At 37.4% G+C, this 15,919-nt stretch overlaps 1 protein-coding gene across 1 annotated transcript; it reads left to right on the top strand.

Annotated features, from left to right (window-relative positions):
- Window positions 1–13,881: 13,881 nt before the first annotated feature.
- LOC118646440 lies at window positions 13,882–15,290 on the top strand. Its single transcript, XM_036289363.1, has one exon. The coding sequence runs from the start codon at window positions 13,882–13,884 to the stop codon at window positions 15,091–15,093; it is 1,212 nt and encodes a 403-aa protein (XP_036145256.1). The 3' UTR covers window positions 15,094–15,290.
- The last annotated feature ends 629 nt before the right edge of the window (window positions 15,291–15,919 follow it).

Below are 15,919 nucleotides of genomic sequence, written 5' to 3'. Positions count from 1 at the left end.
CCGGCACGAGACCTGGTTGCGAAGGGGCAGGAACCTTCTCCGTCAGCGGAGTCACAGGAGAGACCGAAAGCAGGCGAAGCGAGGAAGAAGCGAGGACTCCCCCGTTGGTCAAGGTATCAGGAGAGGATTCCAGGATGGAACTGGTGTCGAATTTTGGTCGCGTCCGGCTTATATACTCGCTGACACAATTCCACGCCCTTATGTCAGAGGCAGGCCTTGTGGGAATAGCTCCCTTGTTGGGAATTGATAGACTCTTGAAGAGGGCGTCCGAAGGTCGTTATTCAGCCTGCTGTATCCATTTTGATCTGTGCGCATCTGGGACTCACTCACGCTATCGGGATGTGCGCTATCGGGATGGGCCCTATCGGGTTGTGCGTTATCGAGATAATATGGTTTTTACTTTGTGCGCTATTGGGCTAATATGCCTTTTTTACTGTGCGATATCGGGACGTATGCTATCGGGATGTGCGCTATCAGAAATTTACTAAATCTTTATGTGTGCTATCGGAATGTGCGCTATTGCACCGTGCGCTACGGCACCCTCTTATTACTTAAATATTAGGGTAACAGTTTTAAAATAATCCATAAAAACACAAAACACAAGAAAATACAACAAAACACAAAACATAAAAAAACACAACAAAAAACATAACAAAACAATTAAAAAAGTTCATTTATACAAATAATCTTGACTAGTAAGGAACAGATGTATTATATGGACGATGCAACATAAAAAAATATGTAATTTGTATTTTTGAAATATCACGTTCATAAACACATTTTTTACATTTCTCTGAGAACTTTTAACTTTCTTCCTTTAATTTCCTTTTTTAATTTTAGAATTTCCATTTTTAATTATTATAATAAAAAAAATATTATTTTTTAATAAGGCAACGTATTCGTTTCTTTATTTTTGTAGACAACATTTTTAATTTTAAATTTTAATTCTTAACTGTAACTGTATATTTTTGAAACACATAAACTTTAAATTTGATATAAAAAAGGGCTACTGAAAGAAAACAGCGTAGATAGATATGTGGGAATTATTATGAATCTATTTGTTTATTATGTAGAAGGCAGATCATATAATTACGCAGCCGAGCGCGCGCGACTCACAGATAGACGGAGTACGATATGTGCTTGTGCGTGTCTGGGCTTGGAATCACATCACAGTTTCACGCCGCTGTTTTGTTGCGTTTGTAACGGTCCACGCAGTAGATCATATCGACACACAGGAAAGTCTGTTTACTTTGCAGTATGTTTATACTACTGCAACGATACGATGCGAATATAAAGATGCGTCCAGATTATGGAGTCAAACCTCGATAATAAACGCATCAAAGAAACTAGCATGCATTTTTATAAATATGTAATATTTATAAATATTCTTTGATTTAAAAAATTAATTGTATTCGAAAAATAAAATTCCATATTTATTAAAAGTTTTCGAATTCAAATCTTACTTTTAGCTATTGTTTTAAATTTACATGTATTTATTATGTAAGAAATTTCGAATTAATAAATGAGCATTTATTTGTTTTTTATAAATATATTAACAAAAAATATTTTCTATTACCTTTTCTATAAACCTTTTCAAACAAAAAGAATAAAAAAAATAATAGAGAAGTAATAAAATAATGTGAATTTTTACTTTTTATGTATAAGTATGTGTATGTGTGTGTTTATGTGTACGTATACGTTTATGTGTATGTACATATACATAACATACACATACACATACACATACTCATGCATAAAAATAAAAAATTCTCATTTTAATTAAAAAATCGGTTATATGATGTGCAAAATCCGACCATCAATCTCCACGTGGTGCACATTGGATCACTCTGATGATATCGGTATGATTAAACACGAATAAAATCAATGAGCAATATCATATTGATACCGGTATCCAAAAAATATTGTATTAGCTAAAAATACCTTAAAATGCAGCAAATTTCAAACTAGTGTGCAATCAACAAATTTTATTTGTTTACTATTGCAATCAACATTTTATTTGTAAATTAAATTTACATGGAATAACAAAAAAAATATTGTCATTTATAATGAAACGATATCTTTTTAAATAATTGTTTCTTTTATAATCCTTTCTTTTACACAAATAAATTTTTAAAACTTTAGAAAAAGGTTAACAAGTTAAAGTTTATGTGTTTCAAAAATATCTAGTTAAAGTTAAAAATTGAAATTTAAAATTAAAAAAATTAAAAATGTCCACAAAAATAAAGAAACGGATACGTTGCCTTATTAAAAAATAATTATTTTTTTATTAAATGCAATAAAACGTGAAAATTTTTTGCAACATACAATAGTATAAAATGTAATATAAATATTACAATAAAAATGTTAATGTTTAACATTTAAATGTTAATGTTTAAATGAAAAAATTCATTCAAGCATTAAAATTCTCTAATCTGTATGTGACGATAAGGTATCTTCACAACCGTAATAGTCTTACGCCGCTTCTATTTCGCGCTCCCGTCGCCGCCCTGCCACCGCCGACTGCGCGTCTTCCCACCCCTACGGCCCGCAGTCATCCCCTCCACCACCGCCACCTGCCCTGACGCACGGAGTGGGGATGTCCGAGCGGGTATTTAAGCCGGTCGTTCACCCGTGACTGCGCCTTTTGACCGTCGGGCGTTCTCGACGTAGGCTTCAGCCACCAGAAGAAGGGGCGTACCTCATCTCCATCGGGAGTTCCCGAATCAAGGTCGACTAATCGGACCGCTGGGATGGGCGTACTCATAGACATAGTAAATATAGACCGAGCATTCCGCTGTATAAGCGTTAATGCATACAAAAAGAAAGAGAAAAGATATATGAAGAATCTCTTTCTCTTTTTAATGCCGGAGAAATGGGGAGCACTTCTCCTCATCTCCTCGCGTCGATCCATCATTTCCCCTGTCAGGCTCTCCCTACTACGATGATGTCAGAGAGAGAAAGAGATTCTTCATATATCTTTTCTCTTTCTTTTTGTATGCATCAACGCTTACAGCGGAATGCTCGGTCTATACTTACTATGTCTATAGGCGTACTCATCCTTTGCAGTATTGCGTCGACCGTGTACGTTTCCGACCGCTTGACCGTGACCGTGGAACATCCACGGGGATGTTTCCCGTACCCAGACTACCCGTTCATAACGCGTAGTATTCGCTATAATGCGACCAGTCCAGAACTAGTATTTACTGTACAGACCAGACCAGACCGCGAAGCGTATTATTCTGTACCGTTGCAAACCGACCGCGACGCGTCTTTCCTGAACCGTTGCGACCAGAACGAAACGCGTAAATCGCGTTTACCAGATGTAAATTTCCGCCGTGGAATTCCGATCCGTGCCTGTCCGGAGCCCGACGCGATTACCGCCTCCGACCCCACGGATATCGCTAGATTAAGTAATTTCGATTGATTCGTAATATTAATATTCCTGTTTCCGATTTGTTCCAGAAAGCATTTAAAACCGTTTCGCTCCTGCCCGGATCCCGTCCAGATTTTGTTTCCTTCCGGATCCGTCCTTAGTTAAGCAAGCGAGACTCTGCGTTCATCATTCGACTCGATACTATACCGTAGCGACTTCCGGTTATTATTTTTTAGAATTATTTTCTTGATCGAGATCTAGAACTCGCGTGCGAATCACTTTGTATCATCCTCTCGTGCCAGAGAGTAATTAATTGTAAACAGTCGGTCAGTTATATAATATTTAATCTGTTGTTTTTATAATATTTTCTATATTTCTTTGTAATAAAATTATTATTTTTTATATTCTTTATATAATCGGTGTTTCACAATTTTTTCGAACCTGGCAATCCGGCGAGCTATTATCCAGCAGCGACAAGAAAAACTCAAATCGTTACATGTATTTTTAATTGAAAATTAAAATCTATATTTTCTCAAGCAACCAAAAATCTTCAACATCCAATTTTTTATTGTATTTTTATTTTCAATTAAGAATTAACATTTTAATTGTATAGTTTATGAAAAAATATTTAAGTCTTTTAGAGTCAATCTTTTTTATTCCTATTATACAATTAATTTTCTATTACAATTGATTAAATTGTATTTATTTATTTTTACAATTATGATCGTAATAGTCGCGAGAGCTGGCGACGCTAGCGCGATAAACATACTTCGAAAAAACCATTAGACGCCGGCGATCGCCTCGGAGTCAGAATGTTAGAAGGGGCACACTGGTAGAGAAGAAAGGGGCGAACCGGCCGCAAACGTAACTGAGTGCGCAACGGGTCACGCTGATCGCACCTGAGCGCGCACGGCTCACGGATAGACGGAGTACGATGTGTGCATGAGCGTGCCCGGGTTTGAAATCGCATCACAGTCACAAAGTCACGGAGCTACTGAGCAATTCTTACACTTGTTTTCTCGTGGTTCGGTCCAGGGTTGCCAGAATTAATACAATTGTACTTTTGTAGTACATTTTTGCATTTTTTATACGCTAGTACATTTTTTTTCTAGTACATTTTACAAAAATTTATTTCATGTATTACATATTAAGCTTTACTTGATTCTATTCTGTTACAATCGACTAATCACTGTTTAATCTTTAGGTAAATTTATAACCTTCAGTCATAAGAAATTAACCAATCATGTTCGATTCTTTTTACATTTACTGTGAATTTTGATTAATATTTTCGCGCTATATTAGAATCTAATGTAAATTAGGATAGGAAAACCTATTATTTTAATTAAGAAATATTAATTCATAATTAAATATTATATATTAAATTTAAATAATTTGATTGTATTGCACGTACGGTCCCTGCAAGTTAAATTGAAATTGGAAATATGTACTGTACTGTAAATAAATAATATATCTACACATTGAAGTTTGAAGTGAATAACGTTATATTTTTATTTAGTAATTTTTATAGTTAATTTACTTTATTTGTTATTAAAAATTAAAATATTTTTAAAAATAGAAAAAAATCGCTAATTTATTGTAAAGTGTAATACTTTAAATATTCAAGAGTTATGCAAAATTTCATTCCAATTCTTTGTTTAATTATTCTGTAAACAAATAAAATAAATTTTGTTTATTTACAGAACAACTAATCTTTACATTGCAATGAAACTTTACATAATGTGGGCGTATTCGTAATATATTCGCCGGATCGCAAGAGGTGTCGTACGCTGACTCCACAGGAAAGGTGGTAATAACCTGAGAGAGTAGTTATATTATTTCTCCATTATTCTATTTGTGGCGTAAAGCGGGAAGAAGTTGATAGGATGAAAGTCTTTGCGTAATAAAAAAAGTCAAACAATTAACTGACAAAATTCACAAACAACGATTATATTAAATTTTACAAAAGTCAACTGAGGTTTACAAAAAAAAGTCTACGGATATCGGAATGGTGGTAGAAGCGACGAGTCGTGCCGAGCAATCTTAAGTGAGAATTGCTTGTATCGTAGTAGTAGAGAATCGGGCGCGGACTGAACACTGCCAGGCCGTGAGAGCACAGCTTTGCTCAAATTTTACGCGCCAATCATACGTTCGGGATAATTTTCAAGGCAATGATTCACACAGCAACACGCAGAGCGTGAAAGGAATCAATATTTTCAAGTCCTCATGCCGAAGGACAGTCCTCCTTATCTCGCGCATTCTCCTTTCAGGTTGCTTTATTGATAATCATGTATCTGCCTGGCAACGCTCGATCCCGAACATTGTTCTATATACACTATGTACATAAATATCCTTTTAGCTTGATTTAGGTGGCCCCCGAAGGGAAGGCCGGAAAAAATGTACGCCTAAGTCTTCGGTTTCCATGCCAGTGGTGGCACCGCTTTTGTCATCCGATAGCCGACCGAATTGTTGTTGACGTCGAGTAAGAGTGTAGAGGATATTTTCCTGGTGTCCTGGAGGTTCCTCGATGCTTCTCTTCTCCTTCTGTGCTGGGAGCTTTTCTCCTTGTTGTGACGCCGCTTCCTTTTCTTGGAGCTGATAGGCTTTTCGCTCTTCGTATGCGTGGGCTCGTCCGGGCAGTTACTCGTATCCGGCGGTAACTCCTGGTGGCCTCATTCCTAGCTCCTCGCTGGTCTGCGTTTCGTCTCCTTTTTCCTGTCTGACTCTTCAGTCTGGATACCTCTCTCCGTCACGGCTGCTCTTGCTTCAGTCTGCGTCCCGGTCGTCTTGGTCTCCTTGACCAGGGCTTCCAAGAGATCCAGGAGATGGTATCTTGGAGAGATGTATCTCCACACCCGTGGATCATCGGCGGCCAAGACCCTCGGTGGTCGTGTCAGCGAGATCGTGCCTGAATGGATGAGCGGGAGTCGCCACGTACCATTGCCGGTAGCCAGATTGCTTGTAATCTCGTAGAACTGTCGCCCTACTCTCTAAAAATGAGACTCTTCTGCTGAAGCGCAATAAGTGACTTGACGCTCTATATTCGCTCGTTATATCTCCTGGGAGTTGTAACTTTACTCCGGAGAATTGTGGTCCTCTGGTGGCGACGTCGTGTATCTCTCCGCTTTCTTATAACATATTTCGGTTCTTACTCCTGAGCGCTCCGAAGTTTGCCGGGTTGCGTGCCGGGTTAGGCGTTATTCGCCTTCTGCCACCACAATAAATAGTAAATCTTGAATACTTAAAATAATTATATTAAAAATTCAGATTTTTGCCATAATTTCTAAATTACATTTCTACTTCTCCCACTGGAGCACATTTCTATTTTCTGTTGAAATAATTTTTATTTAAGAAAGAATTATATTCTGTTCAACGAGAGATTACCCCCTGCGAACGAAAACTTATCCGTTTCGCGCAGGTCTCCCCACACAACACGCAAACATAATTAGGATGTAATTTAGATGTCCGATACAAATCCTGAGGACATCCGACGGATGTCCTATTTATATCCGATGGATCCGTATTTAGGATGTTTTATATTCGTCCCAAGGACATACCAAGTACATCCTTAGAATGACCGAACCAGACGTAAAACGGACATTATTTAGACACATAATAGCCTCATATGTAATAATTCTATATTGCTAACGGTCTCGACAATCGGCGAAAACATTACAGTACAGGCAATATGTCTTTTTCCCCACTATTCCAGAATAATATTTGCTTTCTCTCTCTCTCTCTCTCTCTCTCTCTCTCTCTCTCTCTCTCTCTCTCTCTCTCTCTCTCTCTCTCTCTCTCTCTCTCTCTCTCTCTCTCTCTCTCTCTCTCTCTCTCTCTCTCTCTCTCTCTCTCTCTGCTGCGAGATGGACGTGTCGAAAATCGCTCCGCAAATGCAGTGCATTTAAAGTGATGCAGAAGTGAAAAAAATATATAAAAAGGTATCGTGGTTGTGAGAATACGCGTAAGAATCAAATAGGATCAAAGTTTTCTAGCGAGAGTGCGTGGATCTATACGGAAAATCAGTGTATTTTTCATGCGGGTTATACATATCGCAACAGGTAGACATTGATAGTGACGTGTATATTAATTACAGTTACGTACGTGAGTGGGCGCCCGTACCGATAGGATCGGCATCAACCGATACCTACAAATATAGTCGATGAATATGCAGAATATAGATGTGCCGTATGTAAGAAGGAAATAAAAAATCAGATCGTGACATGTAAGTCATGTGTTAAACTTTTTTTTCACCCAGGATGTGCAAGTAAACATAAGGTGTATGACAGAAATCGAGAATATGTATCTTGTCCTAGCCCATATGAGAAGTTTACAGTAGACAGTGAAAAAGATATAGATGTGAAAAAAAAACACCAATACAGACGGGAAGCGGAAGAGAAAGACTAAGTTCTACAGGATTGACAGGAAGTGGCGGAAGCAGAGCGATAGGTGTCAATGTGGACATGGATACGAAAATTGATTGGCTAGCAAGAACTACGAGAGAGATGAAAGATGAAATGGCATGCAAACAAGAAATAAAAATGCTGATTAAGGAAACAGTGCAAAAGGAAATAAAAGCTATTAAACGAGAAATGGAAGACCTACGAAAAGTAATACGAGGAGGAATGCAGGCGTCAGCGGATAATGTGCGCGGCAGTTACAGTGAGGCTACGAAGAAAAAGAAGGAAAACATCATAATCATCAAACCGAAGACTCAGCAAGAAAGTGAGACCACTAAAAAAATAATAAAAGAAAAGGTTGATATTAAGAATATATGCCAATGGGGATAACGAAGGTATGAAAAGGAAGAGAAGGAACAGTAATTCTAGGATGTGAGACCGGAGAAAAAATAGATAAATTAAAAGATGTAGTACAGTCTAAGCTAGGTGACAATTATAATATTACAGAATCACTACAAAAGAAGCCGAATATAAAAATTGTTAATATTAGTGAGGAAGAAATAGAGTTGGATGGTGATGAGCTAATAGATACAATCAAGAAACAGAATAGTATTGATGAATCTCGTATAAGCATAGTTAAAAAAATCCCGAAAAGAAAAAATATGGATGATAGTCAGCCTAGAAGGAAAGGAAAAGAAGGTAGATCTTTAATAATTGAAGTAGATAAAATAACACATGAATTGATGTTAAAAAAAAAAAGTTGAATGTAGACTGGAGAAAATGTCCTGTGTTCAATCACTTCAGCATAAAGAGATGTTTCAAGTGCTGGGGATTCCACCACATTGCAAAAAACTGTACGAGAGATGAAACGTGTCATAAATGTACAGGAAAGCATAAAGCAAGTGAATGTAGAGAGAAGCATAACAAATGTGTAAATTGTATGTTTAAAATAAAAACATATAATTCAAAAATAAAAGACGATCATGATAATTGCACCGTTAGACTTTGGATCCGGACTCTGGATCCGGAATGTCCGATATATAAAAGGGCTATTGAAGAGGAGAAGAGGAGAGGTGGATGGGAAGCGAAAAAATAGCAATTACAGATAGAAGAGGAACAGATAATATATACAAATGCGCAAAGTTTAATGGCACACAAGGACAAGATACAGCACCAGATTATGAAGAAATTAAATCCGGCAGTTATTGCATTGTCGGAGTCGAGATTGATTGCGGAAATTGAAGACAGTGAAATAAGTGTACCGGGATACAGTGTGGTTAGATGCGACGCGGAAAATAGAAATACAGGGGGGGTTGCTCTGTATGTAAGAGATAATATCAAGTATGAAATAGTAGTATTGAAAAAATTAGAAAGGATTGTGTGGTGCGTTGCAATAGAAGTAGAGGGGAAAAACTGTTTAAAGGAGTGTTAATGGTAATATATCATTCACCGAGTGCGTCACATGAAGAGTTTATAGGATTCTTAGAGGAGATAGTAAAATAATTAACGATAAAAGAGAAGAGTGTATAATATTAGGAGACTTTAATATAGATTGTATGACAGACTCTTATTATACAAATAAACTGCTAACGACTATGCAAAGTCTAGGTATGAAGCAATATGTTGATAAACCAACGAGAGTTACCGAAAATAGTAAAACTATTATAGATCTAGTTTTTGCGAATAAAGATATAAATGTAGAAGTCAAGAATCTAAGATAACGGATCATGCGTGGATAAAAGTCGTGATAAATACGAACAAGATTGTAAATAAATATAAAGAATTCAGTGGCAAGGATTATAGTAGATATAATGCGGATGAGTTTGTTAAGCTAGTGGAGAATAACTTAGAAAAAGGAAAACTCATATATTAATGATTTAGATATTAATGTAAGGGCAAAGAATTTAATTAATAGTATTGTAGATGCGCTAGACATCTCAGCACCGAAGAAAATTTTTAGAATACCGAAAATATGGGAAGGGAAAAAATAGTATTCAAAGGAAATAGAAGAGCTAGCGACTAGAAGAGATGAGGCTTATAGAAAAGCACTGTACGATAGCACGGAACAAAACTGGCAACAATTTAAAATAGAAAGAAATGCAGTAGTTAATTTAATTAGTACAAAGAAAAAAGAATATTATGAAAACATGATTGATCATAATAGTAACAATCCCACAACTATGTGGAAATTATTTAAAAAAATTATTAGAGGAGGACCAATAGGCGCGAAAGTTGTAGAAAAACTAGATTTTGAAATATTAGACAATAATATAGAGTGTGATACAGCTGATAAATTTAACTTATATACAAAGTATTAAAGACATAATAAAATCTATAGATGAGAATTATTCAACGAGCACAAATAAAAGAACTATTTATTGTATTGAAAAGAAGGGAGAATTAGAAAAATTTGAGTCAATTACGACAGAACAGGTAAAAATAATCATTAAGGAATTACCCAAAAAGAAAGGTACAGAAGAAGGGGTAACTAGCGATTTATTAAAAATGGTGTTTTGTGTCATAGAAGAGAAATATTGTGATATAATAAATAAGTCATTGAGTGAGGGTTGTTTTTTGAAAGAGTGGAAAACATCCATGATAATTCCAATACCAAAAATAGAGAAACCTAAGAAAGCAAGTGATTATAGGCCTATTAATATATTATCAATATATGAAAAAGTATTAGAGATAATAGTTAAAAAACAAATTGAGATTTACCTAGAAAGTAATAACGGAACATCAGTCGGGCTTCAGGAAAAATTATTCGTGTGAAACAGCAATTCAAACAGTTATAGATGAATGGAAATTGATTATTAGTGAGAGACAAATAGTAGGATTTATTTTTGTAGATCTTAAACGGGATTTCGAGACAATGATTAGATTAATAGAGGAAGATTATTAGAGAAATTATACCAGTATGGTATTACAGGAACAGTTCTAGAATGGTTTAGGTCGTACTTAAAAGATAGAATGCAACAAGTTCAATTTAATGATAGATGGTCTAAGATACAGACTACGGAATACGGAGTGGCACAGGGTTCGGTATTGGGCCCATTGTTGTTTATAATATATATGAATGATATTGTTAACGTTTGCTCGGATGTGTGTAATATAAAAATGTTTGCGGACGATACGTTAATATATGTAACAGGTGAGAGTAGTGCGGAGGTAGAGAGGAAATTGAATATTGCATTTAACGTAGTGGAGGAATGGATGAATATTAATAAACTGAAGATGAATGCGGGGAAAACAAAATATATGTTAGTTAGAGGTATAAAAAAAGAACTGAGAGGCAATACTATTGTGAGATGTTTGGATGGAAATGAGATTGAACGCGTAGAAATAATAAAGTACTTGGGTATAATTATTGATGATAGACTTAGATTCAGCGGTCACTGTGATTACATGCTAAAGAAAATAAGGGAAGAAAATAAGTTTTTTTAACAGAATAGGGAACTTTATCTCTCGGCTTACACCAGATGTACGATATATAAGACAATTATAGCACCTCACTTTGAGTATTGTGCGACGCTACAAATAGATATGGGAGATACACAGGTAAGTAGGCTCCAAAAAGTGCAAAATAGAGCTATGAGAGTTATATTGCAATGTGATAGACGTACCAAAGTTAAATGTATGCACCAAGCGTTGCAATTTATGACCATAAGACAAAGGCTGTACTACAATATGTGCATATTTATTTTTAAGATCCTAAATAATATGATGCCGGAGCAATTTAGTAATAGACTTAGAATAGTAGAGGGAGAACGCGAAACTAGGCAGACAGGGGATATAGTTGTTGAATTTCGAAAAACAAGAAGCGCGCAAAGAAGTTTATTTTATGAGGGTGTGTTAATGTATAACGCATTGCCACCCGAAATTAAACATTGTAATCGTTTAGAAATGTTTAAACGAATGTTAAAAGAGTTTGTTTTAAATGCGCACAACGCTGCGCCACGTTATCCGCGGAAGAAGGACAATAGTATATACAGGGTGGGCCATTTTAAAAAATACAGTCAATTTTCTCGTAAACTAAGCGAAATATCGAAAAATGGTTCAGACATGTGTTGCATGGTTTCGAAGGGGCTATAAGATGGTGCCATTGGTTTGACCTTGGATAATCATTTGAGGGTCACGTAAAGGTCACCTCAATTTTTTTAAATGGAACCCCCTATTTTTTATTACATATTCTTGTAGCTGACCTCGAGAGCTTTCCAAAACACTACAGTCAAATGTATTTTCATTGTGTACTTTTCGAGTTATAAAGCTCGAAAGTTGTAACATTTTGATAAAAATACAAAATATCTCTTAAAATATTCACTTTCCGATAGTCTTATTTTACATGCTCCGACTAATCAAGGCAAGATACGAACGCGGATCCAGCCAGTCAAGGCAAGATACGAACGCGGATCCAGCCAGTCAAGGCAAGATACGAACGCGGATCCAGCCAGTCAAGGCAAGATACGAACACTGATCCAGCCAGTCAAGGCAAGATACGAACACTGATCCAGCCAGTCAAGGCAAGATACGAACACTGATCCAGCCAGTCAAGGCAAGATACGAACGCGGATCCAGCCAGTCAAGGCAAGATACGAACACTGATCCAGCCAGTCAAGGCAAGATACGAACGCGGATCCAGCCAGTCAAGGCAAGATACGAACACGGATCCAGCCAGTCAAGGCAAGATCGTTGATGGTTCTGTCAACTAAAGTAAGATCAAGAAGAATCCCGCCACCGAAGGCAAAATCGAGAATGATCCAGTCAATAAAGATTTATCGAATCAATTGTTCGAAGTTGTCTCCATTGGCTTGGATACATAATGCCAACCTATCTTGGAAATGTCTTACTGTCTTGAGTAACATATCGCGCGTTATTCTTCTGCAAGCTTCTCGTATCCTTTCTATCATATTTTCTCTTGTTGTAGGCGTTTGCTCGTACACGACATTTTTCAGGTATCCCCATAAGAAAAAGTCGGGCGACGTCAGATCAGGAGATCGTGCAGGCCACGCGACGGGGCCACCTCGTCCAATCCATCTGTCATTATACGTTTCATTCAGGTAATCTCTCACATATCTTGTATAGTGAGGTGGCGCGCCATCGAGTTGTATCCATAACCTCTGGCGTGTTTGCAGGTCAACGTTTTCAAGTAATTGTGGTAAATCATCTCTAAGAAATGCCAGAAAGTTTTCCCCGTTGACATTTCCGTCAAAGAAATAGGGACCAATCAAATACCCATTCACAATTCCGCACCAAACATTGATACTCCAACGATTCTGATTATCTATTGGTCTATGCCAATGGGGATTAACATCTGACCAATAGTGACAATTATGCCTATTTAGCTCACCATTATTTTTAAATGTCGACTCATCAGAGAACATGACAAAATTGAAAAAATTTTGTTCAGCTCTGATCATTTGTTGTGCCCATTGACAAAATTGGATACGCAATTGCATATCCCTTTGACTCAGAGCTTGTGTCAACGTTATGTGGTAGGGATGGTATTTAAGTTTCTTCATAATCCTCCTAATTGTTGATCTTGGAATACCTAGTTCCCTTGCCAAAATCCGTTGACTAACATGAGGATTGAGATGAATTGCTGCCAGGAGCGTGACCACACGATTGTCATTTTCATCATACACATGATCTTTCCTTTTACGTTTGAGATCACCTTCACGAGCTCTTCGTTCGAGGTTTCGGATTAAAGCAGGATTGGGGTGTCTTTCCCTTTCAGGATACCGATCTCGGTAAACTCGCGAAGCTTCGTGATAATTTAAATGACATTCTCCAAGAATGAGAATAATATCAATGATCTCCGAGGGTGAATAGTCTGGCATTATTTTTTCCGTAGTTGCAAAATCCTTGAGCGATAATGAAGGGATACAATTGATAATTTGTATACAGATTTTTCCTTTAGTAAGTATAATAACCATTTGTGCATTATTATCATATCCCTCTGTATGTCCCTGTAAGATTATCACCATCTCCTTATCTGACGTCGCCCGACTTTTTCTTATGAATATACCTGAAAATTGTCGTGTACAAGCAAACGCCAACGTTGTTGTTATTTCAGGTATATTCATAAGAAAAAGTCGGGCGACGTCAGATAAGGAGATGGTGATAATCTTACAGGGACATACAGAGGGATATGATAATAATGCACAAATGGTTATTATACTTACTAAAGGAAAAATCTGTATACAAATTATCAATTGTATCCCTTCATTATCGCTCAAGGATTTTGCAACTACGGAAAAAATAATGCCAGACTATTCACCCTCGGAGATCATTGATATTATTCTCATTCTTGGAGAATGTCATTTAAATTATCACGAAGCTTCGCGAGTTTACCGAGATCGGTATCCTGAAAGGGAAAGACACCCCAATCCTGCTTTAATCCGAAACCTCGAACGAAGAGCTCGTGAAGGTGATCTCAAACGTAAAAGGAAAGATCATGTGTATGATGAAAATGACAATCGTGTGGTCACGCTCCTGGCAGCAATTCATCTCAATCCTCATGTTAGTCAACGGATTTTGGCAAGGGAACTAGATATTCCAAGATCAACAATTAGGAGGATTATGAAGAAACTTAAATACCATCCCTACCACATAACGTTGACACAAGCTCTGAGTCAAAGGGATATGCAATTGCGTATCCAATTTTGTCAATGGGCACAACAAATGATCAGAGCTGAACAAAATTTTTTCAATTTTGTCATGTTCTCTGATGAGTCGACATTTAAAAATAATGGTGAGCTAAATAGGCATAATTGTCACTATTGGTCAGATGTTAATCCCCATTGGCATAGACCAATAGATAATCAGAATCGTTGGAGTATCAATGTTTGGTGCGGAATTGTGAATGGGTATTTGATTGGTCCCTATTTCTTTGACGGAAATGTCAACGGGGAAAACTTTCTGGCATTTCTTAGAGATGATTTACCACAATTACTTGAAAACGTTGACCTGCAAACACGCCAGAGGTTATGGATACAACTCGATGGCGCGCCACCTCACTATACAAGATATGTGAGAGATTACCTGAATGAAACGTATAATGACAGATGGATTGGACGAGGTGGCCCCGTCGCGTGGCCTGCACGATCTCCTGATCTGACGTCGCCCGACTTTTTCTTATGGGGATACCTGAAAAATGTCGTGTACGAGCAAACGCCTACAACAAGAGAAAATATGATAGAAAGGATACGAGAAGCTTGCAGAAGAATAACGCGCGATATGTTACTCAAGACAGTAAGACATTTCCAAGATAGGTTGGCATTATGTATCCAAGCCAATGGAGACAACTTCGAACAATTGATTCGATAAATCTTTATTGACTGGATCATTCTCGATTTTGCCTTCGGTGGCGGGATTCTTCTTGATCTTACTTTAGTTGACAGAACCATCAACGATCTTGCCTTGACTGGCTGGATCCGTGTTCGTATCTTGCCTTGACTGGCTGGATCCGCGTTCGTATCTTGCCTTGACTGGCTGGATCAGTGTTCGTATCTTGCCTTGACTGGCTGGATCCGCGTTCGTATCTTGCCTTGACTGGCTGGATCAGTGTTCGTATCTTGCCTTGACTGGCTGGATCAGTGTTCGTATCTTGCCTTGACTGGCTGGATCAGTGTTCGTATCTTGCCTTGACTGGCTGGATCAGTGTTCGTATCTTGCCTTGACTGGTTGGATCCGCGTTCGTATCTTGCCTTGACTGGCTGGATCCGCGTTCGTATCTTGCCTTGACTGGCTGGATCCGCGTTCGTATCTTGCCTTGATTAGTCGGAGCATGTAAAATAAGACTATCGGAAAGTGAATATTTTAAGAGATATTTTGTATTTTTATCAAAATGTTACAACTTTCGAGCTTTATAACTCGAAAAGTACACAATGAAAATACATTTGACTGTAGTGTTTTGGAAAGCTCTCGAGGTCAGCTACAAGAATATGTAATAAAAAATAGGGGGTTCCATTTAAAAAAATTGAGGTGACCTTCACGTGACCCTCAAATGATTATCCAAGGTCAAACCAATGGCACCATCTTATAGCCCCTTCGAAACCATGCAACACATGTCTGAACCATTTTTCGATATTTCGCTTAGTTTACGAGAAAATTGACTGTATTTTTTAAAATGGCCCACCCTGTATATCTGCAC

This window comes from Monomorium pharaonis, chromosome 1 (assembly GCF_013373865.1).
Source record: "Monomorium pharaonis isolate MP-MQ-018 chromosome 1, ASM1337386v2, whole genome shotgun sequence".
NCBI classification, from domain to species: domain Eukaryota; kingdom Metazoa; phylum Arthropoda; class Insecta; order Hymenoptera; family Formicidae; genus Monomorium; species Monomorium pharaonis.
Note: the sequence above shows the minus strand (reverse complement) of the source record. Positions and strands in the feature narration are given on the sequence as shown.

Excerpts from the sequence above, each read along its gene's own strand:
- LOC118646440 (XM_036289363.1), top strand. The coding sequence starts at position 13,882 with ATGGTGATAATCTTACAGGGACATACAGAGGGATATGATAATAATGCA.